Source organism: Stegostoma tigrinum, chromosome 1, assembly GCF_030684315.1.
Source record: "Stegostoma tigrinum isolate sSteTig4 chromosome 1, sSteTig4.hap1, whole genome shotgun sequence".
Classification (NCBI taxonomy): Eukaryota; Metazoa; Chordata; class Chondrichthyes; order Orectolobiformes; family Stegostomatidae; genus Stegostoma; species Stegostoma tigrinum.
In genome coordinates, this window is record NC_081354.1 from 12,540,032 (window position 1) to 12,562,622 (window position 22,591).

The 22,591-nt window shown below is 41.8% G+C and overlaps 2 protein-coding genes across 8 annotated transcripts in view; one reads left to right on the top strand and one right to left on the bottom strand.

Moving 5' to 3' along the window:
* Positions 1-3,814: 3,814 nt before the first annotated feature.
* LOC125466517 (transcriptional activator protein Pur-beta-like) lies at positions 3,815-5,011 on the bottom strand. Its single transcript, XM_059652745.1, has one exon. The coding sequence runs from the start codon at positions 4,962-4,964 to the stop codon at positions 3,831-3,833; it is 1,134 nt and encodes a 377-aa protein (XP_059508728.1). The 5' UTR covers positions 4,965-5,011; the 3' UTR covers positions 3,815-3,830.
* Positions 3,832-22,591, top strand: part of wrn (WRN RecQ like helicase) — a 110,938-nt gene continuing 92,178 nt past the window's right edge. For 3 of the 7 annotated variants that reach the window (XM_048560420.2, XM_048561009.2, XM_048560934.2), the window contains exons 1-7: positions 5,557-5,690; positions 11,366-11,475; positions 12,616-12,731; positions 13,369-13,514; positions 14,151-14,299; positions 20,044-20,193; positions 21,408-21,480. In XM_048560420.2, coding sequence (XP_048416377.1) covers positions 11,401-11,475; positions 12,616-12,731; positions 13,369-13,514; positions 14,151-14,299; positions 20,044-20,193; positions 21,408-21,480 — 709 coding nt within the window. In that variant the 5' untranslated portion in view covers positions 5,557-5,690; positions 11,366-11,400. Of the gene's footprint in view, positions 4,778-5,437; positions 5,691-6,986; positions 7,113-11,365; positions 11,476-12,615; positions 12,732-13,368; positions 13,515-14,150; positions 14,300-20,043; positions 20,194-21,407; positions 21,481-22,591 lie in introns of those variants that run through there. The other 4 variants (XM_048560679.2, XM_048560508.2, XM_048560851.2 and 1 more) reach the window with 4 other exon arrangements.

Below are 22,591 nucleotides of genomic sequence, written 5' to 3' on the forward strand. Positions count from 1 at the left end.
CCACAGGATTAGGACCACTGTTCTACAGCTAATTTACTTAACTAAATTAGGAGTCAGTTCAGTGATAACAGATTTGTAAAGAAAGAACTTACCTTCATAAGATCTATTGCTAATGACGTTTAGCAAATTCTATACCATAGAATACGTGAAATGCTTAATTTATACACATTTCTAGTCCTCATTTATGATTGTACTGCAATCCTTCACAATAACTTTCAGTGTATGGAAATTTCATGTGGGCTGTATTTCTACAAACCTAGCGCACTAAAAAAAACTTTATCCTTTCTAATTTTGATAGCTTATCTGCTCTGATTTTGAGTGTATCACAAATTTGCACATGACTGAAGGCACAAGTAAGCATCACCTGCACAGTGCCCATGTGCAATACATTCTCCATGATGCAAACAGGTTAAGAGTAGCACCTTTTAATTTCAAGGAGAGCTGTACTGCAGCATTACTGTGGATTATAAACCATTACATCACAAAATTAGAAGAGACCGATCTCAAGCTTGACATAAATAGATACGCATGAGTACTGAAACATACTACACATGCCCTTTTAGAAGGCAGGCAGGTTTTTTCCAAAATGTAAACTGATTACACAGTTTTATGAATCTGCCTTTTGAAACACTTCTCTCCTTTATCCTCCCTGCAACTTGCATCAATAAATAAATGTATAACTTCCTAACATCAGTTTATTTGCAACTTTATCAGGAGCTAAAGGAAAATATTACTTGCAAAATACAAACTTTCTTTGTAGTAGAGAGAGAAAATATAACAGGCAGGGTATAACTAAGCTATAACAAAATGACATTGAATTTACACATTTACAATAGTCATGGTGAAATGCTTGGACAGCTTCATGATTGTCTCATGCAAAGTTTAAAACGCAAGGGATGAAGGACTTCAACAGCAAAATGAGGGCTAAGTTGCAGGTGATCTGTCGGCTCTGCTAGTTAGAGGTAATTATTTTCTAAATATCTCCAGGTCTTTTCTGCATGTTATTGAAACTGTTGCTAATGCCTTGCAGTGCATTTAGTTTTATAGTACACAGTAATGCAGCTTGGCAAATACACAAAATAGATAACTTCAACCGATGTTATAAAATTACATCATGTGCTGTTGATAATAGGTCACAGTGCAAAAAGCTGTCATAATACTACAGAATAACCTGTGTGGGAGTACCATAGTCATTACACAGGTACATCCACAAATCTGAAAAATCCCCAGTAATGCCATTAATATTATCAAAAGTTCTATACTTTTCTGATGAAGCAAAGGATTTACTGCCTTGAACCCAGTACTGCAAGCATATCCACTGTTTACATCATTATAAAAGTAACAGCGGTACAGCTATTCTACCCATGTCGTAATAATTGCTGATATTTATAGCTAAAGATTATGTTTAGCAGCCAAGTGAAATGATTGCAAGTTTGCCATTTTGTTTAGATAAGTAACAGGCACTGCACTGGTCTGCCTTTGTGCATAACAAAACTTTATAGAATGGTTGTCCCCAGTTTATACAGGGAGAGTACAGCAGCATCCAAATTTGATTCTTCAAAAGTGCAAAAAAAATTATAGGCTATTAAACATTTGTCACAGTTATTTTACCTAACAGATCCTGTAACTATGATTTTTTTCTGTCCCCTCAAACTACGTTTGATAAAAAGGATTAATTTTACACATTCTTACAATTCAGATTGGACAGTTCTTTCTTGTTTGGAGATAATCCTATGGCACACTGGTCTGCAACTTATTTCTCATGGTTATTCAATAGAAGTATGGAACAACATATTTATAATGCACTTCGTCATGTTGGATATAACTGGATTAAAGTGCATCAGACAAGCTAAACTATCGAGCATGTTATTGCCTACCTCAGAACCCCATTTTCTTTTCTAATGGGGAAGAGAATAGATATTCTCTGGATGTGATACATACTGTAGATTCAGGACTGAATAGTCTAGAAAGTACTGATCAATTTTTGGTGAACTAAATATCACATATATAGTACATGCAAATGTATATCACACTTTGTGCTGATTTGAATTTTTAGAAGACTTGAATTTTAAATTGCCACAAGCGGCAATTAGAAAGGCTTCAATAGTTTAAAAGCTTTTTAAAAAGCTGGATTTTTTTTCAAAGATAGCAGCTCATTACTGTTATTCAAATGAACTAAGTTGATCAACTTTACTCACAGCAGGTAAGCTGTGACTGTTCATTGAGAATAGGTGCCCATATCTTTTGCCATAAACAGGTGAGATTCCAGTCTATTCCTGTTAGTACTCAAAAAGATAAAGCAACTGCATGTCATATTAAAAGTGCTTCTTGTTTGTATAATTTAAAAAATTCTGAAAGCTTGGTTGGAGAGTTTTGTTTTAAAGTATAATATGAAGTACAGCAAGTTCCAGCACATTTTAAGCTGAAACAAGCATGTAAATCCATCTCCAATTTGTTTTTCCATGGGATGAACCAGTGGGATGAAAGGGAGCCAGATAATTTTTCTACATTGTACATGCAATCATTTGGCATGGTTTGTGGGTTTAGTTGGTAAGCAATAGGCAATGCGGCCAAACAATAATAATTTAGGGAGATGGGAAGGTAATGGTGACATTGGGAGTTTGGAAAATGGTGCTGGTCTATGATGGCAACAAGATGACAAAACAGTAATTTGGGGAGGGTTAGAGAAAATGATCAGTGGGGTGGTGAAAATGAGAAGGTGATCCGGGTATAGTGAGGTAGATGATTTATAAAAGGAGGCAAGTTGAAGATCCAGAAGGGTAGACAATAATGATCTATGGGGGTTAAAAATGATGATTTGAGGTGATGGGGAGAAGGATATGGGTGTCAGACAGTGAAGGTACATCAGATTTTGCCAAAGGACAGGTTGGGTTGGTCAATAATTTTAGGCTGAGAAAATGAATCTGTATTCTCTGGAGTTTAAAAGATTGAAACATACAAGATAGTTAATGTGCAGGATAGACACTGACACTATATCTTACAGCAAATTCTAGATCATGGGGGACATTGGCTCCTTGTCATGAGCCTGTAATTTAGAATTAAGATGAGACTATTTTCAGTCAGAAGGTTGTGAATCTTTGGAATTTTCTACCCAGATGGGATTGTGCATGCTCCATTACTGGATATATTTAAGGCTGAGACAGATTTTGTATTTTGAAGGGCATCAAGAATATGGTAAGCAGGTGACAAATTGGAGTGGAGACAGTTGATGATTAATATTTGAATGGCAGAGCAAACCCTTACTGCTATGCAACTATATCCTGTACATCCAGCTTATGAGAAACGATGGGGGCCGGGGTGGAGGGCAGAATTTGCTAGGGAATATGCTGGCTGAGAATTGGAGTTGGGGTCTTTGAGATGTCAACCAAGCAGCTGGAAAGCCTCAAGACACTAATTGGGAACTTGGGAGATGGGGTGGGACTACATAGTGCCAAGTGAATGTGTTTTACAGCAAAGGAGGCCCTTTGCCTAGTCATGTCAGTACTGGTCATGAACCACCTGACTAATCAGTTTCAGAGCCTGAAAGGCTGCGAGACACCAACTGAAAATTGGGGAGTACAGGAATCGCTAATGGGCATTGGGTGAGAGACAGTGGAGAACTGGAGTGGGGATGGGACAGGGAATAGAGAAAAATGGGAGATGACTGAGTCGGGGGGCGTGGTGGTTTTGCATTGTGTTAAAAAGGAACTGAGTTCCAAAACAGACAAAAACTGGATCGAAGCGGTAACACCGCTTCTCGATGCGCAGATGCTGTCAGACCTGCTGAGCTCTTTCCAGCACCTTCTGCCTCCATAGGTCAGAAAGCGATGTCAATCTTCCTCCTCCTCTTCTTGGGCACCGTCTGCGGCGGCGGCAGTGACGACCTCTCGACTTAGCTCGGCCCTCCTGTCCCTACGCCTCTCCTGGATCGCCCTCATCTCCTCGGCGTACCGGAGAAAGTTGTCGCCGAAGCGAGCCCAGGCTTTGTACGGCACGGTGATGGAGTGGCGGTAAGAGGGCTTCACCTCGCTCAGCCGCAGAAACACCCCGTACCGGTTGGAGCCCGGGTCAAAGAAGAACCGCTTGTTATCAACCGGCACCGAGATCCCCTCGGGCAGTTCGAGCGACCCCGGAGCCCCAGCCTCGTCTAGCAGGCCTCCCCCTCCAACTGCTGCCGCCGCCACCGTTGGGGCAACTCCATAATCCTCGATCAGCCGAGCCAGGGCGTCCCGAAACTCAATGAGGCCTTGGGCCGGGAGGGCGATGGTCTGGCCTTGGGCCGAGTAGCCCCAGCCGGGGGATCCTCGGCTCACGGTCTGACGGATGCGCAGGAAGCGGCCGCGCTGGTTCTCCTTCAGGTCCAGGTAGTACTTGCGGTTCTCCCGTACCAGGGACTCGCTCTTCAGCACCCGCTGCGGCTGGGCCTGGGCCTCGGGCTGGGCCACCGCCGCCTGCTGTTGTACCACCGCAGCCGCCACCTCCTCGTCTTCCTCCTGCTGTTGCCTCCGCCGCCGCCTCAAGCCGCCACCACCTCCTCCTGCTCCGCCGCCGGTCAGCCCGAGCTGGGCGTAGTGCTCGATGAAGTCTCCCAGGTAGTCGCGCATCTCGGCCGCCACCGGCATGGAGACGGTCAGACGGCTCTTGCGGCCTGCCGAGCCCACCACCTCGGCGATCTTCAGGAAGCGTCCCTTGGCGTTCTGCTTCACGTCCAGATAGAAGCGCTTGTTCTGGATATCCACCCGCTTGGAGGCCAGCTCCTGGGTCTCGAGTAGAGAAGGTGGGGGGCCGACAGCCAGGCTCGGATCCCTCCCCTTGGCCAGTTGGGGCTCCTCAACATCCCCTTCTTCCTCCGCCACCACTACCACTTCTTCGGGAGGTACAGTGACGGCGGGGAGAGCCGGTAACAAGTGAATTTCGGTGTCCGTTCCTTCTATGGCCCGGTCCCGCTCGCTGGTCGTCGCCATGAGAGACGACCCCCTCCCACCTGCCTGAAGCCAACCGCCTGCCAACGGTCGCGAGACTCGAGAGCGCAGACTCATGCGGAGGTTGGGCGAGGTGACGGCAAGGGCGCGCCCACATCACCATGACGACCAACCGCGCCGCAGTCGCCACCGGTGGTGTCTGATGGAGGCGGGGTTTAGAGTGCCCGTGGAAGGGAGGAGGCGGAGATACGGGGGGGAAGGGCGGGGTGTGTGAGGGGGCGGAGACTTTGGGGGAAGGGCAGAAAGAAAAATGGGCGGGGCTATTGGGACAAAATGGGGCCGTCCCCCCAGTGGTGGGCGGGGAGGAGATCGAGGTAAATGGGTGGGGCTTGTCGGTGAGCGGCAACGTAAAATATGGACTCGATTAATCAGCCGCCGAGTGTCTGACCCAAATACCGGGTTGACATTCAGCCGCAAAAACAAACGCTCTGCTTTTATTTTTTTTCCACGTTTAGTGCAGACGGTCGAAAGGCGGATGGTGCCGGCGATACCGCCCGCAATATTTGTTGCCACCCTTCCTTGCTCGAACGGCGAGGGAGGACGAATCCTCACCAATCGAGTGGTGTGTGTTCGATTCGGGTTCTGATCACGTGGAGCGCGGGAACATGGTGGATGAGGGAGTGACGGGAATCTACGGTGGGAGCTTCTGAGGGACGGAGTAAGCGCTCCTCAGGGTGTGGGGAGGCCCTCCGCGTCTCTTTGAGTCCGGTAATTGTGTGGTGTCGTTTTAGTGTACGGAATGGATTCTGTGCTTGCTTCTGGTTTGCTGGCCTCAGCCGGCCCGGAGTTATATTCGGAGATAATGGGAACTGCAGATGCTGGAGAATTCCAAGATAATAAAATGTGAGGCTGGATGAACACAGCAGGCCAAGCAGCATCTCAGGAGCACAAAAGCTGACGTTTCAGAGATGAAGGGTCTAGGCCCGAAACGTCAGCTTTTGTGCTCCTGAGATGCTGCTTGGCCTGCTGTGTTCATCCAGCCTCACATTTTATTATCCCAGAGTTATATTCACTCTCTGTTGGACTCCTTCTGCAGGGCAACGTCTACATTGATTTTTAAACTGCACGTTTGACCTTTGTCGCAAGGGAGGGTGAAAACCTGCTCTCTGATGAAGGGTCTAGGACCGAAACGTCAGCTTTTGTGCTCCTGAGATGCTGCTTGGCCTGCTGTGTTCATCCAGCTTCACACTTTGTTATCTTGGATTCTCCAGCATCTGCAGTTCCCATTATCTCTGACAACTGTGCAGAGCGTTGGTGAGACTGCACCTCGAAGACGTGTGTACGTTTCAGTTTAGGAGAGGGGTACTTGCTTTATGAGTACCTCAGGGAGGTGTTTCATTCAGCTGATTTTTATGATGAAGTGGGAGCGATGTAGCTTTTGCAGCACGGATAAAAGCTCTTTGGCCGACTGTCTATTGCATCAAGTATCTGTCTGTCCTGAGATAACAAGAACTACCGATGCAGGAGTCTGAGATAACAGCATGGGGCTGGAGGAACACAAGCAGGAAAGCTGACGTTTCGGGTTGGGACCTTTCTTCAGAAATGGGTCCCAACCCGAAACATCAACTTTTCTTCTCCTCTGCTGCTAGGCCTGTGTTCCTCCACCTCCCCACAGTGTTGTCTCTATCTAATTCTGATGCAGTTTTCCAACTTGTGGCCTGTAACTTTTTATGCTGTGGCATATCAGTGCTTATCTAGCCTTTTTAAGGAAGGGACACAGCTTAAAAAATAAGGAGTGTCCCATTTAATAGATGCAGACTTTCTTTTCCTCGTGGGTTGTCATTCTCCACAACAGAGTAGCAGAGGTAGTACCATTACTTACATCCAAGGTTACCATTTTAGGTTGAGTGACCTTTCCTCAGAACTAACGTTCCCGTAGCAAGAAGGGTCACGACTTGAAACGTTAACCTTAATTTGTTTTTTTTTGCAGAATTTCTCTCCGCAGATGCTGACAGACCAGTTGAACCTTTCCAGCAATTTCTGTTTTTGTCCCTTTATTTACAGCATCTGCAGTTCTTTCGGTTTTTACTTATGTTCAAGCTTGAGTTGGAAATTTTATTGATTGACAAGGGAATTAAGGCGCTGGCAAGAAAGTATTGTGAAGGCTGTAATCACCCCTGATCAAACTAGGTAATAGAACAACGCAGATGGGATGAATGAGCTATTCCTGATCCTGTTTCTTTTGTGACTAAAATCCCCAAGTCTCCATACACTGACAATAAGTTGGGTTGTACTCTCGTCACACAATCATGGAATCAAATTCTACACATAATCCAGTACTGCTGGAACACCAAACTATTAAAAATGCTGCTGTTCTGAAAAGATGTTTATTTCAGGCCTTGCATGTCCTTTCATTTTATTGCCCCACTAAAGTCACTAATCCCAATTTGCAATGATACCCCTGTTACATGCAGAACTTTGCTGTGTGCAAATTGGATGCTATTTTCTATTTTGTCACCTTGCTTTGAACATAATGCTCTGGCTGTAAAGCATCTTAGGGTGTCCAGAAGGTGTGAAAGGCAATATATTAAGTGCAACTTTTTCTTTCTTGCTGGCTCTAGCAGGCAGTGGTAAAATTGGGCACTGAAAAACTGTTGGCCAAGTCTCCTGGACATAACAACAACAACTTTTGTATTCCAGGAATGCTATGATCAGCAAATCTGTTGTCTTTTAGATCGATGCTAACACTCTTATCTCACCAGTGGGGTTCTAATCTCACTTCTGAGTCTTCATTCAGCAGATTAATCGGGCTGTCATTTCATTGCATTGCTATACTGTGAGTGTGCTGCACTCTCAGGAGTGCCATTTTTCGGACGTGTTACGCTGGTTTCCTGTCTTTTATCCTCCAGTGAAAGTTAATAACTCTATAGCACTACTGTTGGCCAGGCCACAAGGATAAATTCCCCTGCTCTTTAAATTGTGCCTTGAAATCTTTGAAGTTGATCTGTTGACGTTTGGTTACTGCTTCATCAGAAAATGTTACCTCTAAGAGGGGAGAGCTATAATGTCAGCCTTGATTTCTGCTTGTTACTATCTGGAGTGGGACTTGCTATCATCTGGCAAAGATTTTAATTACCACTTTCTTAATTGTATGGATATGCATTGCAGCATTTTTTTTTTGAAGTTTGAGCCAGTTCTTAACAAACTATTTTTAGGGATTTGCAAAATAGCAATCGGGGAATAGGTATTTACACTACTTCCTGATAAATAATTGCATCTAAATCCCCTGAAAACTGAAGGTTTTGTTGGGGGTTGGGAAGAAAAGTAATTTTATTGAAACTAGTGTTCAGAATTAATGTTTCTCCATCATCCCTTTTCCCAAAAACCCATCCTACTTTTTGTTCGCTGTATGTGTGACTTGGAAGGAATGACTGTAATCACTCTGTAGAATGTAGTGCAGCTGATCAATTAAATAGGGGAATGAAAAGTTTTATTGACTGAATAAAGAGGCATTTTAATTTATGAAATGCATCGAAGCCAAAGGCACAGTCAGGCCCAACTTCTGGAGCTGATTTCATGCAACAGAAGTTCTTAATTGCCACAAAACCTCCACTTACTTTAATCAGTACGAGATATATACGGTGTAATCGTTTATGGATCCCCAGGGAGATGGTAGATGTATTAGCATAATTTTTTAAAAATGCAAATTTGGTTTCTTTCATAAATTAGTACTTTGGTATCCAACACAGTGCATTTGAGTAATTGGAGATGCAACATATGGTGGATGTAGTATATTTGGGATGAAAGGGAACTTTAGACTTATGGCTGTTGAAGCTGACCATGACACGGTTTTCCTTGTCTCATGTCTAGGACTGTTCTGGGCTAATCAATAGATATTATTTGCCTAGATTTTATGACAGCATCCCTATTGTTTTCTAATTTGGTTAACAGAATCATAGAAAGCAAGCTGGATGGATTGCATTTTTTTCTTGTCAAGCAATTGCTGTGTTCCTTTGGTTTGGTAAATGCATGTGCATTACTAGGTTTCTCCCTACCCATGTTCATTATTCTCAACCAACATGCAGTGGAGATTCATGTTCTGTATTTGGCATTTCTGTAGCTTTCTAAATGTCATACCAGTGGTTTCTCAGCCTTTAATGATACTGCACTGATGGTCTGACAGTAGATCCTGGTTAAGATGTTACCTTAACTGAGCCGGAAGAATTATGGTAAATATTTTGCTGGCAATGGAGAAGAATAAGATTAGGGACTTCCTTTCTGCTTGTATGGGTGAACATGGATCTCTGCACTGCACTTATGGACCTGAGCAAGGCCTGCTCGTGTTAGTCATTGGGTCCTGTGGTAGGTAATGGGAAAAATTTGGCTGCCCGTTGAAATTCATCACTGTGGTGTAAATAACGTGTTTTTTGAAAAGTTTTTCTGTATTTTATAATATTGGATTAGAGGACCTGTTTTAAAAATGAGGGATTGCAGCACTTTTCTAAAGCACATAATATGATGTTCATTGTTAATGCTTTTTATACACCTTGTCAAGCAGTAGCTAATGTGTAACAAAAACAGAACTGGATGGACACACTCAGCATGTTTGGCAACATCTTTCATCCAGTGACCCTTCTTCAGAATTTGTCCTGAAGAAGGGTCACTGGACTTGAAATGTTAACTTGGCTTTCTCTCCATGTTTGCTGCCAGATCAGCTGAGTTTCTCAAGCAATTTCTATATTTGTTTCAGATTTCCAGCATCAGCAGTTCTTTGTTCTATTTTTGTAGTTGACGTGTAGTTTTCATATGAGCTGGAGCTGAGGGTGTACAAATGGAGAATACTAATAAGCAGGAAGAAAGATGGTTTATTTTTCCTTCAGGTGTTGTTGTAAGCTGCGACTTATTAATTAATAAGTCAGAGGCTTCTCGAGCTGTAAACCAGTCCCCTTCCTCCTGCAAACCAGTGAAAGCACCTGCACAATCAAGACCAAGAAACAGTGTTCTGATCAGCATAAGAATCATCACAAGAACAACCACTAAGCTGCTTTAGTTTTTTCCTCACCATAGCATTTTTTTGCCTGTGTTTACGCATGGCTGTGTTTATAAAGGTTTAAGTTTTAAAGTTATTTGGTGAATATTCATGATCTTTCACCTTAGAGTTTATTTGTCTGTAGTGTACTTCAGGCAAAGATCAGTCTCCAACGACTTCATAATTTCCAGTTTGCTGACAACACGCAATGCAGCTTGGACTTGTTTTCTAATGCATGCAATAACTTTTGGCCTTGCATTACTCTAGTTTTCATCCTGTTGATTGTAATAACCTGATTCTTTCCTGAACCTGAAATTTCAGTCAGTGACCGGAACTCGTCAACCACTCACATCTTGCCGTGCATTCTTTTGACTTTTCTATGTTGATGGGATATATGCAAGAATTGCCAGAGCAGGTGTAGCCTTTGGCCAAGATTGAGCATCAGTCTGGGAATGAAGAGGCCTGAGTCTAACAAACAAAAAGTCTGTAGATCAGTGGTACTGCCTACTCTGCTGTGCGCACACAATACTTGGACTGTGTACCTGTGTCATGAAGTTCAACCACTTTCATTTTGAGCTAGCTTTTTGGGAGCTTTTGAAAGTCAGTTGGTAGGAGAAAGTACAAGACATTGAGGTGCTCAACTGAATTGGCATGCCAAGCAGATACATCGCACTGCGGTGGTCATATCGTGTTGGGCTGGTCATTTAAGCTGGAGTGTTTGCCACTCAAAGCAGATCTGTAGTGAGCTTGGGTCTGGGGTGCCCTGTCATGATATTCAAAGGAGTGCTATAAAGACACATGAAAGACCTCTGAGGTGTTTTGCTATCAACTTTGACTCCTGGAAGAAGCTCAGCCAGAATTGGAAAATGTAGGAGAATCCTGAGGCAGCAACTTGCTCACAGCTCAATTATTCTGGTCCTGTTTGCAACAGAGACTCCTTGGGGAAGGTTGACCTTGTCAGTGACCGAACCATCCGCCATAATTCTACCAAATCTCCCAGATGGTGAAATTGTCATTTAAGTCTTTAACAATGAGCAACATCAGTAACCCATTTAAATGTCTAGGCCTTGAACACTGGTAGGTGTCATAAATTACTATCTTTTGAAGGTTGGAATAGGTACAAATGAATATTGACTTGTCTTTGGGACATAATTAAGAAATCTGTTTGAGATTGTGGGAAATATGTGGCCAAATTTGTAATGGCAACTCCATTAGCACATGAAATTTAATATTCTTAAAATCTGACATCAGTTCTTTTGTGCTTACTGAAATGTAGAAACTGATCACAATATGAGATTTTTAACTTGCATGTGTTTGCCAGATTCTTTCGCTAAGTTTTTTTTTTACTTCTAGGATCTGCTGTTTTATCAGAACGTTATCGATAGAAAACAAATTTTTTTTTGTGTCTCATCAGGAAATCTTGAAAAAGATGCATTAAGTGGTGAGAAGATGACTGATCAGGAGCGTAACTTACCAGAATGGATGGCTTCAGAAGAAATTAAAGAAGCTGCAAATCAACAAAAGGTGTTCAGGAATAATTGGCAACTTTTCTTCCCCTTTTGTTTTTGCACGACTGCAGTGTTTGAAAGATAAGACCTATCCACTTTGAATTTAATTTGGGCAGACATTAATAGATGTGCAGTTTAGGTGGATTGGCCATGCTAAGTTCCCCGTAGTGTCCAGGGATGAGCAGGCTAGGTGGATTAGCCATGGGAAATGCAGGGGTAGGGTAGGACGGTGGGTCTGGGTGGGATGGTGTTTGGAGGGGCGATGTGAACTCGATGGGCTTCCACACTAGAGATTCTATGATTCTAATGACTTGTTGCGTTATGGTAGAGGAGACTGCTGAAGCCATTAACTCCATTTTGGGTCTGTAGAATGACTGGTCAGTCTTGTTTTCCCAGTGCTATTCTGATAGTCGTGCAAGTGTACACAATTGTGCCAATACAATTTCATTTTTGAAATCATTGCTGAATCAAGCAAAAATGATTAATGTTTCTTTCTAGTTCATTTTTATTATCTTATCCTGTTCCTATTCCATCATCCTACTATTGTAAACCTTGACCACATTTTCCCTGATTGTGTCTGCTTTAGTCATCTGTCTTTCCATCTCCTGCTATGTTCACTTACATTCTCTCCCACATTTAATTAACTTTTTCTTCTGAACTGTATGGATTTAAATCACCATTGAGTGACTTGCAAAGAATCATGTTCTAGTACACAAGGCCAGAAATTTAGTGCAACTGGAAGAGAACTATTTATGCAACCGCACACTGTTTTTAGCTAATTACCTAGCTACTGCACTATAAAGTTTGGCGTCTATACTGGGCCAAATTCCTTCACAACCATGAATTTCTCCTCTTCTAATGGAAGAAGCGGACACCTTCTGCCCCAGGCATTTCCCCAGGCTCATTATATGAGGTGCTGCTTGAGTGAAGAAAATGGGCGAGAGTTAACTGAACTTGCAGTGTGAACACAACTTGGAGTCTCTCCTTTTGGCAATTTACAAGCCAGTTACAGCAGCTCAATAGGGAACTGTAGTAAAAAGCTTGCTGTGTGAGGGGATATCTTCACACTGCTGGCTATGGCTTTGTTGGAGGGCATGACAAGTAGGTGTCCATTCAAAGACAGAAAGGGAAAATAAATCCTTTTCTTGTGTTCAAGGTTTCTTGTATAAAGAAAAATGCTCTGGAGGACAAACTTCCCTTCTTGGAGTTTCCTGGGTCCATTGTATGCAGTTACGAAGCAAATGACTGTTCTTTCCTATCAGAAGATTTAAGGTAAGATTTCTGAAAGTGATCAATTTTCTTTTCACTAAGCTGAATAATCCTATGTTTCTTGCATATTAGTTTGAATGAAACACAACGATTGGTACTTAACAACAAGGAGATGGTCTAAGCTTTGGCTAACCAGGAGCGACGCGATCTCATGACCTAATGATATCAGTCAAAAAGTGACATGTCCTCATTGAGATTAAAACAATATATTCGGTGCAGCCATCATGTGAAGACCCTAATTATTGATTCAGGTGTTGGCTAGTGTCACACTCGTGCTGGTCTGGGATTAAGTTTCATTTTGGTCCTCTTAGTTGTGTGTGTGTATGTGACCAGAAGAGGGGTAAATAACTAGTGTGTGTATGTCCGAATGTCCCATCACCAAAAAAAAACTATTTCTTGTATCAATAAGAAGCAGCCCTGAATGTTAATAATTGTAATTTAGTGCACTGCTAGAATCGGTGATTAAAAAAGGAAATACCTATATATGAATGTTGGTTATACGTTCTAACAGTTTTATATTTTCAAAGATTAGGTCCGATGGATGAGTTTCTCACTTTCTAGATTTTTAATATTTTGAATGTTTAATAATAACAGAATATAAATGTCAGCCTTTTTTAAATTGCACATTTGTTTATTTTAGGTCTTCTGTTGCAAAGGAATCAGCTGTTGGATTTGACATAGAGTGGCCTCCAGCATATATAAAAGGCAAGGTTGGAAAAGTTGCACTTATTCAGCTGTGTGCATCTGAGAAAAAGTGCTACTTGTTCCATATCTCTTCCATGTCAGGTTAGAGTATGATGTATTTTTATTCCTTCATATTTCCCCCCCCTCCCTGTCATGAATGCAACTGGGAAGGTGTGGCAGCCTTTTGGTTGCATAAACGTAACATTGTATCGTATTTTTCCCTTTCCTAGTTCAGATGAAAAGTCCTTCATTTGAAATGCTAACTCTTTTTCTCTCTCCTTGGCTGCTAATTTCACTAATGTGTTGCATTGCTTCCCAAGTTTAAACACGGTGAGAGAATAATGTGTTTACCTCGAGACAGGGTGGGAAAATAATCTGTTAGATCTCACTGAGAGAGTGCAAGGTTTTACTCTTCTCCGACATGTAGCAGTGATGTCACCTGCAGCTAACCTCACGTTAGTGAAATACATTGGGCCTTTTTCTTTAGGAGATGGATAAAGCAATACACAATTGGTTATGAGGTCTCGTTCTTGGTAATAATAGGAACACTGACATCAGTGGTGATAGTTCTTGCTCATTTCTCTTGTTGACTCTGTCTGCAGAATAGAACTTCCAAAAAAGATTTTATTCTTGAAAGATATTGAATCAGAGCCCTTAAAATCCTTGTGGATTCTAGGCAGTTCTTTGTCATTTACCAAATGAGTTGAGTCTGTATTGATGACGTGAATTTGGTTTTAGGATTTCCAAGTGGTCTGAAAAGATTGCTAGAAGATGAAGCAATTAAAAAAGTTGGTGTTGGAATTGCTGGAGACCATTGGAAGCTAATGAGAGACTGTGACATTAAACTCAGAGGTTTTGTGGAATTAACCGACATAGCTAATCAAAAGGTAAAATATTATTCATTTTATGCATCTTACTGTGGGCTAACATGACACTGACTCAAGATTTGGGAGATTGAGTGCAGAGTTGATTCACTAAATGAATTGTGAGCCAGGCAGAAGTTGTTTAAAGAATGTATTTTAAGAATTCAGATTTTACAGTAGAAACCAGTGGCACTTGTAACATTGAGATGGTGGAACTGCTGATGCTGAAGTCTGAGATAACGAGGTGTAGAGCTGGATGAACACAGCAGGCCAGGCAGCATCAGAGGAGCGGGAACGCTGCCGTTTTGGGTCTGGACCCCTCTTCAGAAATGGGGGAGGGGAGGGGGACTGAAATAAATAGAGAGACGGGGAGCCCCAGTCCCCTTCTCCTCCCCCATTTCTGAAGAAGGCTCCAGACCTGCAACGTCCACTTTCCTGCTCCTCTGATGCTGCCTGGCCTGCTGTGTTCGCCCAGCTCAGTACTTGTAACAGTAACAGCTCCAGATCAAAAAAAGGCACTTCATGTACATTCTAATGTGACCCATTTAAGTCCAGGTCAATTTTCATTAATGGGCACCACCTATGGGACTAAGTACCAGAAATGTCATGCAGGGGGTATACCCATCACTGTTATACTTTATTTATAGCACAGATCTCTTGAATAAGGATGCAACTTTGCCTTAAATAAAACTTAGCAGGAGAGAACCTTCTCACTTGCACCCTCAACTGACTACTCCGACATTGTGGTAAATTGCAGTATTTGAGGAGAAATTGATTCGATATTGAATCAATTGATATTTTGTGTGGCCATTTAATTGAACAACAAGTATATCTACATTTGAGGTAAATAAATTCTAAAACTATTATAATTGGATAGAATAATGTAGTAAACTTTGTGGTACTTGAGGTAATCAATTTTTGCTGGTTTATTGAGACTGTCCGTTCATAATGTGCTGGAGAAAAAAGTTTGCTTTATTCCAGTGCTCATATCCCTTTATGAAGTGATGATTCTTCTAAATTAACACTGTTCTAAAGCTTCATTTCCTTTAAATTCACTGATTTCAATTCCTGCCAGATTTATTGCTGTGGTGAAGTCAGCTGAAATGTTTCCTTTTAGTGGAAAATAAATGCTTCCTCTTAGTTACAAAGATGGCGCAACAATAAATAATTATTCACAAAAAATGTCATATCTCATGCCTCGCATGTCTTCATGACATCCAGAAGTATATTAAAGCCAGTGCAATAGTCTTGAAGTCTAGTGACTATTTTATATAGGCAGATGGACAAGGAAACCAATTTTTAAGATTTTGGAGTTGATCTGTAGCTTGGGTTGTGGGTGTTGAGGTTGGTTGGCTTGCCAAGCTGGTTTCGTGCTCACAGACATTTCGTTACCCTGCTTGGTAACATCCTCAGTGCAGCCTCTGACGAAGCGTTGGTGTGTTTTCCCGCCTGGTTTTTAAACTCTGGAGTCCATTGCGATGGACTGTCTCACTTCCAGATTTCGTCTGTGGTGGAACGTATATGGGGTCGAGTTCAATGTAGTTATTAATAGCATGCTTTGTGGAGTGCCGTTCTTCCAGGAACACATACTGACCAGTACAAACTGACCCAACACCACAACTAGGCAACAGAATCCCATATGTGTTACAAAGACTTAAACAAATAGGACAGATCAACAAAACAGACTTCTTAAGAATGAAACCCAGAGGAACCAACACACCCTGATTCCATGGCCTCCCTAAAGTGCACAAGCCAGAATTCCCCCTCAGACTCATAGTGTCCCTACCAGGCACTCCATCGCACAGATTAGCCAGAGAACTGCAAAGAAGACTCAAGCACCCAATCAACAAATCACCCCACTCTATCCACTCAGCCCAAGAGTTCCTCAACTCTATCAAAGACAAAAAGATAGAGGACGAAGAGCCCATGATATCGTTTGATGTCACTGCCCTAGTCACATCAATAGACATACCACTAGCAATGGAAACAATGACAACACTACTTGAACAAGAACATGACCCCAGTGAAATCACCTCCAACGATAATATGCTTAAACTACTGGACCTATGCCTGACCATCCACTTCACCTTCAACGGCCAAACCTACGAGCAAATCAAGGGGACACCCATGGGATTGCCTATCTCCGGACTCATAGCAGAAGCAGTCACGCAAAGACTGGAAAGGACTGCTCTTCCGCAAATCCAACCTAAACTATGGATATGCTACGTAGGCGACACCTTTGTCGTCATTAAATGGACCAAATTAGATGAGACACACAAACTCTCAAAACCACACCCTCACCGGAATTAAATTCACCAGAGAGGAGGAGAAGAACAAACAACTCCCACTCCTGGATGTCATGGTGGAGCACAAAACAAATGGGGAACTAGAAACTAAAGTACGCCGTAAAGACCCACACACAGACCAGGTATTGAACTTCAATAGTAACCATCCCAGCGCACACAAACAAAGCTGTGTGCAAACACTATTTAAAAGGGCAACAACACACTGCAGCAACGTAGATCTACACCAAGAGGAGGAGGAATACCTCTTCCAAGTGTTCAAGGATCATGGATATCCAAAGAACTGGGTCACGAGATGCCTACAAGAACAGCATCAGACAGATTCTACAAGCCCCGATACACACGTCACACTACCCTACATTAGGAACAAGTCGGAACTCAACACAAGACTTCTATGACCGTTGGGCATCAGAGTAGCACACAAGCCCACATCAACCCTATGACAAGTGCTCATCTGAACTAAAGACCCACTCCCTGCCCTGGACAGGACCAATGTCATCCTCAAGATCCCCTGCAGAGACTGCGAGAAACACTAGAAGAGACAAACAGGAAGGAAACTAACCAAAGAGTAAGTGAACACCGACTGGTTAGAAAAAGACACGACCTATACTCCCCTCATCTGAATCCACATGGACAAGGAGAACCACAACTTTGACTGGGACAACGCCAAGATCCTGGGACAGGCTAGGCAGAGACCAGCACGAGAATTCCTGGAAGTATGGCACTCCACAAAGCATGCTATTAATAAACACCATTGAACTTGACCCCATATACATTCCAATCCAGAGGAAACTTAGAAGTGAGGCAATCTATCGCAATGGACCCCAGAGTTTAAAACCAGGCAGGAAAACACACAGATGCTTCTTCAGAGGCTGCTCTAAGGATGTCACCAAGCAGGGTAATGAAACATCTGCGGAACAAGAAACCAGCTCAGCGAGCCAACCCACCTCAATGAAACCAATTTTACGTACAGTTGACAGTTTCATTTGAACTGTTACCTGCAATGTAGCACTTCCTTAGTTCTGTGGTGTGTACACATTGCTTGGATTCCTAGTTGTTGTAACAACGTGCATGCTTACTTGCATGCTGTTGTCTTTTTTTCACACATGGGACGTGGTGTCACCGGCTACCAAATGCTGGTGTCACAGCATTTGTTGCATATCCTTAATTAGCCTGGAGAAGGTGGTGATGAATTGGCTTCTTGAACAGCTGGAACTCCCAGGGGAGCAAGGCTACCTACCGTGCATTTAGGGAAGGGTGTTGTAGTATTTTGACCGGCAACAGTGAATGAACTTTTGTTAGAACTTGAATTGGACTCCAAGGCAGGGATGCTGCCGCTGTCACAAGACCTCCATCCTTAGTAGAACTTGATCATACTAAAGCAATCACTTTAAGGATGTACTGTAGACCTCAAACATAAGGGAGTGATAAGAAGAAAGATATGTCAGCAAATCTCAGCAGTGTAAAAATAATAGGATTATGATAGCAGTGGATTTCGACTTCCCCAGTGTTTAACTGAGACAAATGTGAAAAGCTTAGAGGTGGAGGAAGTTTTCACCTGTGTCCAGGAGAGCTTTTTAAGCCAGCATATAGAAAGACTGATAAGAGGGTTAGTGCTGGACTTAACTTATGGAACAAAGCCAGACTTCAGACAAAGCCAGAAGTTGTGGGGGAGGATTTCAATGCTAGTCAACATAATTCAGTAAGATTTAAGGTAATTATTGATGAAGACAAAGGTAGACCAGAAATAAAGGTTCAAAATTGTGGGAATGGCTGATTTTTTTTTTTGAATAAGATAAAGGAGAATCTGGTCAAAGTGGATCAGAAGTAGTTATTTGAAGAAAAAGCCACACCAGAAGAATGGGAGACTTTCGAAAGAGTAATAGCATGAATTCAGGCAAACCTGTTTCAGTGCATGAAAGGTAAGATCAACAAATCCAGAGATTTCTGGATATTGAGCGATGGTCCAGCATGGATCAGGCTTTCCTTTTTAAAAAAAAAAGGAAGGTTATGGTAGTTGTCAAATGCTCAAAAGAACAAATCTCCTAGAGGAGAATAACAAGTGTTGGGGATTGCTTAAAAAAGAATTAGGAGTGTGAAGTGGGGGCATGACGATAACACTGGCACATAACGTAAGGAAAGCCTAAAGGGGTTTAGTAAGTATATAAGGGGAAAGAGTCTGGTCTCTTAGGAACCAAGCTAGTATGTCGTGTTGACAGAAGATGTGGCTGCGATTTCAAAAGAGTACTTCGCATCCATAGTCAATGTAGAGAAGGATAATAATTGGTGGTAGTGTGTTTTATATATTTGAATGAATCCGCATTGAGAGACAGGATGTTTTAGTATTTTTAAATGCTTGAAAGTGGATAAATCCACAGGCCCAGATAAGACGTATCACAAGTTGCAGTGGCGGGGTAAGGGAGGAGATTGCAGAGGCTCTGACATGAATTTTCATATCTTCTCTGGCCACAGAATGGGTGTTACAGATAGTTTGGACAGATAATTTGGTAGAATTATTTAAGAAAGGTGACAGATAAACTAGAACACTCCAGGCCAATGATCCTAATATTTGGGTAGGGAGACTATTGGGAAAATGCTGACGTACAGAATTAACGTCTACTTGGAGAGGCAAGGATTAATCAAGGATAGTCAGCATGGCTTCATAAGGAGTTGAGCATGTTGAACAAATTTGCTTGAATTTTTCTGTTGCAGTGACAGTAAATATGTTGTTAAATTATTTCCATTAACCCTGCTCTTCAGGAAACACAAGACTCTAACTTACACACTTTTTTACGTTTCTAAAGCTAGTTAATGACAGTACTGGATTGTTGTGGATCTTTATGACCATCTGAGCCAATTAGTATTTCTCTCCAATAGTTTGTTGTAATACTTCAGGTTTAGTATTGAGACTATTTGTAACAAACATCAAAGGACTGCTTCTTTTAAAAGCTTGTAAAAATCCTGTCTTCACGAACATTGTAATTGAATTTTTAATGCCAACAAGATCTAGTAACCTAATAGCTCCAGGATATAATTCAATACCTCATTTTCCTTTCAATATCAGTTTTTAATTTACAGAGAGGCAATTGGCACTGTTGCCGTAACTTCTCGCTTAAGAGTAATTATTCAGTTGTATAGAGCTGGAGTATGGCTCAAAAACTACACATTTCTACAGAAGCTTTTTGTCTTGCGTGCAAGATTAAAAAGCTTTGACAAAGTCATTTATTGGCAGTGTTATGTAAAAATGCCGTCTGACTTGCACTTTTTCAGCATTTTTGCTCTTATGTAAAAATTGGTTTTTTTTTTATGCCCAATGGCATACATTTCCTCTCAACTTGTGCCACATTATTAAAGTTGGTTCATATCTTCTTCCTTAAGGCTGACCTGAATTAGATGTTATGTTACAAAGTCTGTTTGAGAGATTTGTTCTGATACTGAAACTTGTTCTGCTGTGGTACAACATAGCTGAAATGTGCAGAGAAGTGGAGTTTGAATGGATTGGTGCAGCACCTCTGTGGGAAACAGCTTTGGAAGGATGCATCTGTCCGTTGCAGTGACTGGGATACATTTCCACTAAGCGTTGAGCAACAGCGTTATGCAGCTACTGATGCCTACGTATGTATGTTTCAGTTATAAATACCCTAGGCCTGTAATACTATTAATCAAGTTTTTATTCATTTTAAAAAGTGCTTTGAAATAAGTACTTTGTAACTCAATATAACTTCTACCAATAATTGGTTGTTAATTTGTCTTTCATGTATTTATAAATAAGGACAGAGATATAATGAAGCTTAATGATGATGTTGTGCTGCTGGAACAGTACCAAGGTATTTAGTCCCTGTAGCCGTTCAGTTAAATTGTGGATGATCTGTATCCTAATTCCTTCTTGGTTCTAGCGTACTTAATGCCATTGCCTAACAAAAATCTATCCGTCCTATTAGCAAAATTTTCCATTGATCACCAGCCTCACCAACTTTATTTTTCGGTGGGGGGGGCATTTCCAGAATATTTATTTTGCCCTCAACCAACAAGCCCTTGATCTTTGCTTTGAGGGGGAAGCATTGTGGAGAAGTTGGGCGCTTCCTTTATGGTGAGATTGGAGTCTGAATTGGCCAACTGGTGTTCCTGCACACCTTGACAATATGATATGAATTGAACCATAGACATTGGTTTACCTGATGGCTTACTTGTCAGGACTGGTATTGGGGAGCATTGGAAAATAAATGAAGGGAAGCAATGCATTTTTATTTTTAAAAGCAGCGTAGCTGCGGCCACATGTGTTGAGATTTCAATGACAGTTGTGGGCCAGATCGAAGCCATGGCCGTCACCAGAGTGAGGGAAAGAAAATTGAGAACTGAGAGCGTAGAATTGGCTGCTGTCTCATACCTTCAAACAGCTGGCTTCAGAGTAACAGACTGGAAGGTTGGTTCCCAATTAAATAAGTGCCAACTTGGCCATGATATAGTGTACTCCTAACACAGTGCCATTGTTCAGATATAATTTGGAAATTCAGAATATTCAATCAAACTTATGACTTACTCCAGATAATATTTTGGAGGCCTGTAGCGAGCCTTATCTCTGCCAGGGATTAATGGATTTGTATATTTCGCTAAAATAAAATTCTTATTGCATAATGTATTGTTATTTTGGGCTTGTGTGCATTACTTCCAGTGGTGTATTTTTAATTTCTTTTGATATGTTGCTCAAAATAGCACATCATCTTGTAAGGAAAGTAATTTAGTACTGTATTTGTTTTCAGAAAAGCTGCTGCGACAGTGTTTTGAAATTGACTGAAGATTGCAATGACTTGCATTTTCTCTTTCTCCAGGCTGGTTTTCTAATTTATGAAAAGTTAAAGACTCTGGATGTGAACAGAGGAAAACTGGTTCTTAGTAACGATGGTACGTTGTGCTTAGTTTGGATAAGTTCCCCAAACGATGTGTAACTTGGTAACGGGAATCACTTTAAGCTCGCTCAGTTCCATTATAACATTGGGAAGGAATTTCTTCGAGCTGGCACTGTTTTTTTTCCCACTGTGTAATTTGGCTCTCTTGTGAACTATCGTTGCTAGCAGCTGCAGTTGCACACTTCAGTGGGATTTGAAGAGCATGGTGCTCTTTTCTCACCTGGCCTTTTCAATTTGTAAGATTGTTATTACATTCGTCAAAAAATAACATTTTTGGATTTTAGATTACTCAAAGGCTCTAAATGTCTTTAATTTACATGGAATTTCTTTTTTAAAAAAAAAACTCTTTTTTTGGTTGTGGTGAAAACCTGCAAAATTCAAGACCATCTTTTGGCCATTGCAATAATTACCTCTTGGGTTTATCACTATACTAGATTGGTAGATTGTACAACCTTTGCAAAGCAGTCTTGTGCTTTGACAATCTGTGCCACCAAGCTGCCACATACCAATTCATTTACAGTATTTATGAAACAAACAAATATAGAAAGTATTGGAGGAACTCCGGTTTAATGGCACCTGTGCAGAGAAAACAGGGTTAACGTTTTGAGTCCAGTGACCCTTTTCAAAACATAAAATGATGTATAAACAAGTGTTGCTGTAATCAAATTAAGAATATTCACAATGGATCTGTAATTATGTTTTGTGCCACAGTTCATTTTAAAAGACCTGACAACCTGTTCCCTTCCTCTAGATGTTGCTACTTTTCTGGTTGACAATGTGAGAGAGTAGTGTAGAGTGGTTATTACTTTCAGTGGGTAGCAATCTGAACTTCATTCCTTTAGTGCTGCCTATGTGGCAGCTCTCCTTCCACCACTCATCTGTTGGTGCTGTTTATGTGGATCATTAGAGATAATGGGAACTGCAGATGCTAGAGAATCCAAGATAATAAAATGTGAGGCTGGATGAACACAGCAGGCCAAGCAGCATCTCAGGAGCACAAAAGCTGACGTTTCGGGCCTAGACCCTTCATCAGAGAGGGGGATGGGGAGAGGGAACTGGAATAAATAGGGAGAGAGGGGGAGGCAGACCGAAGATGGAGAGAAAAG

Coding starts and splice junctions, on each gene's coding strand:
- LOC125466517 (XM_059652745.1), bottom strand. CDS start 4,964: ATGGCGACGACCAGCGAGCGGGACCGGGCCATAGAAGGAACGGACACC.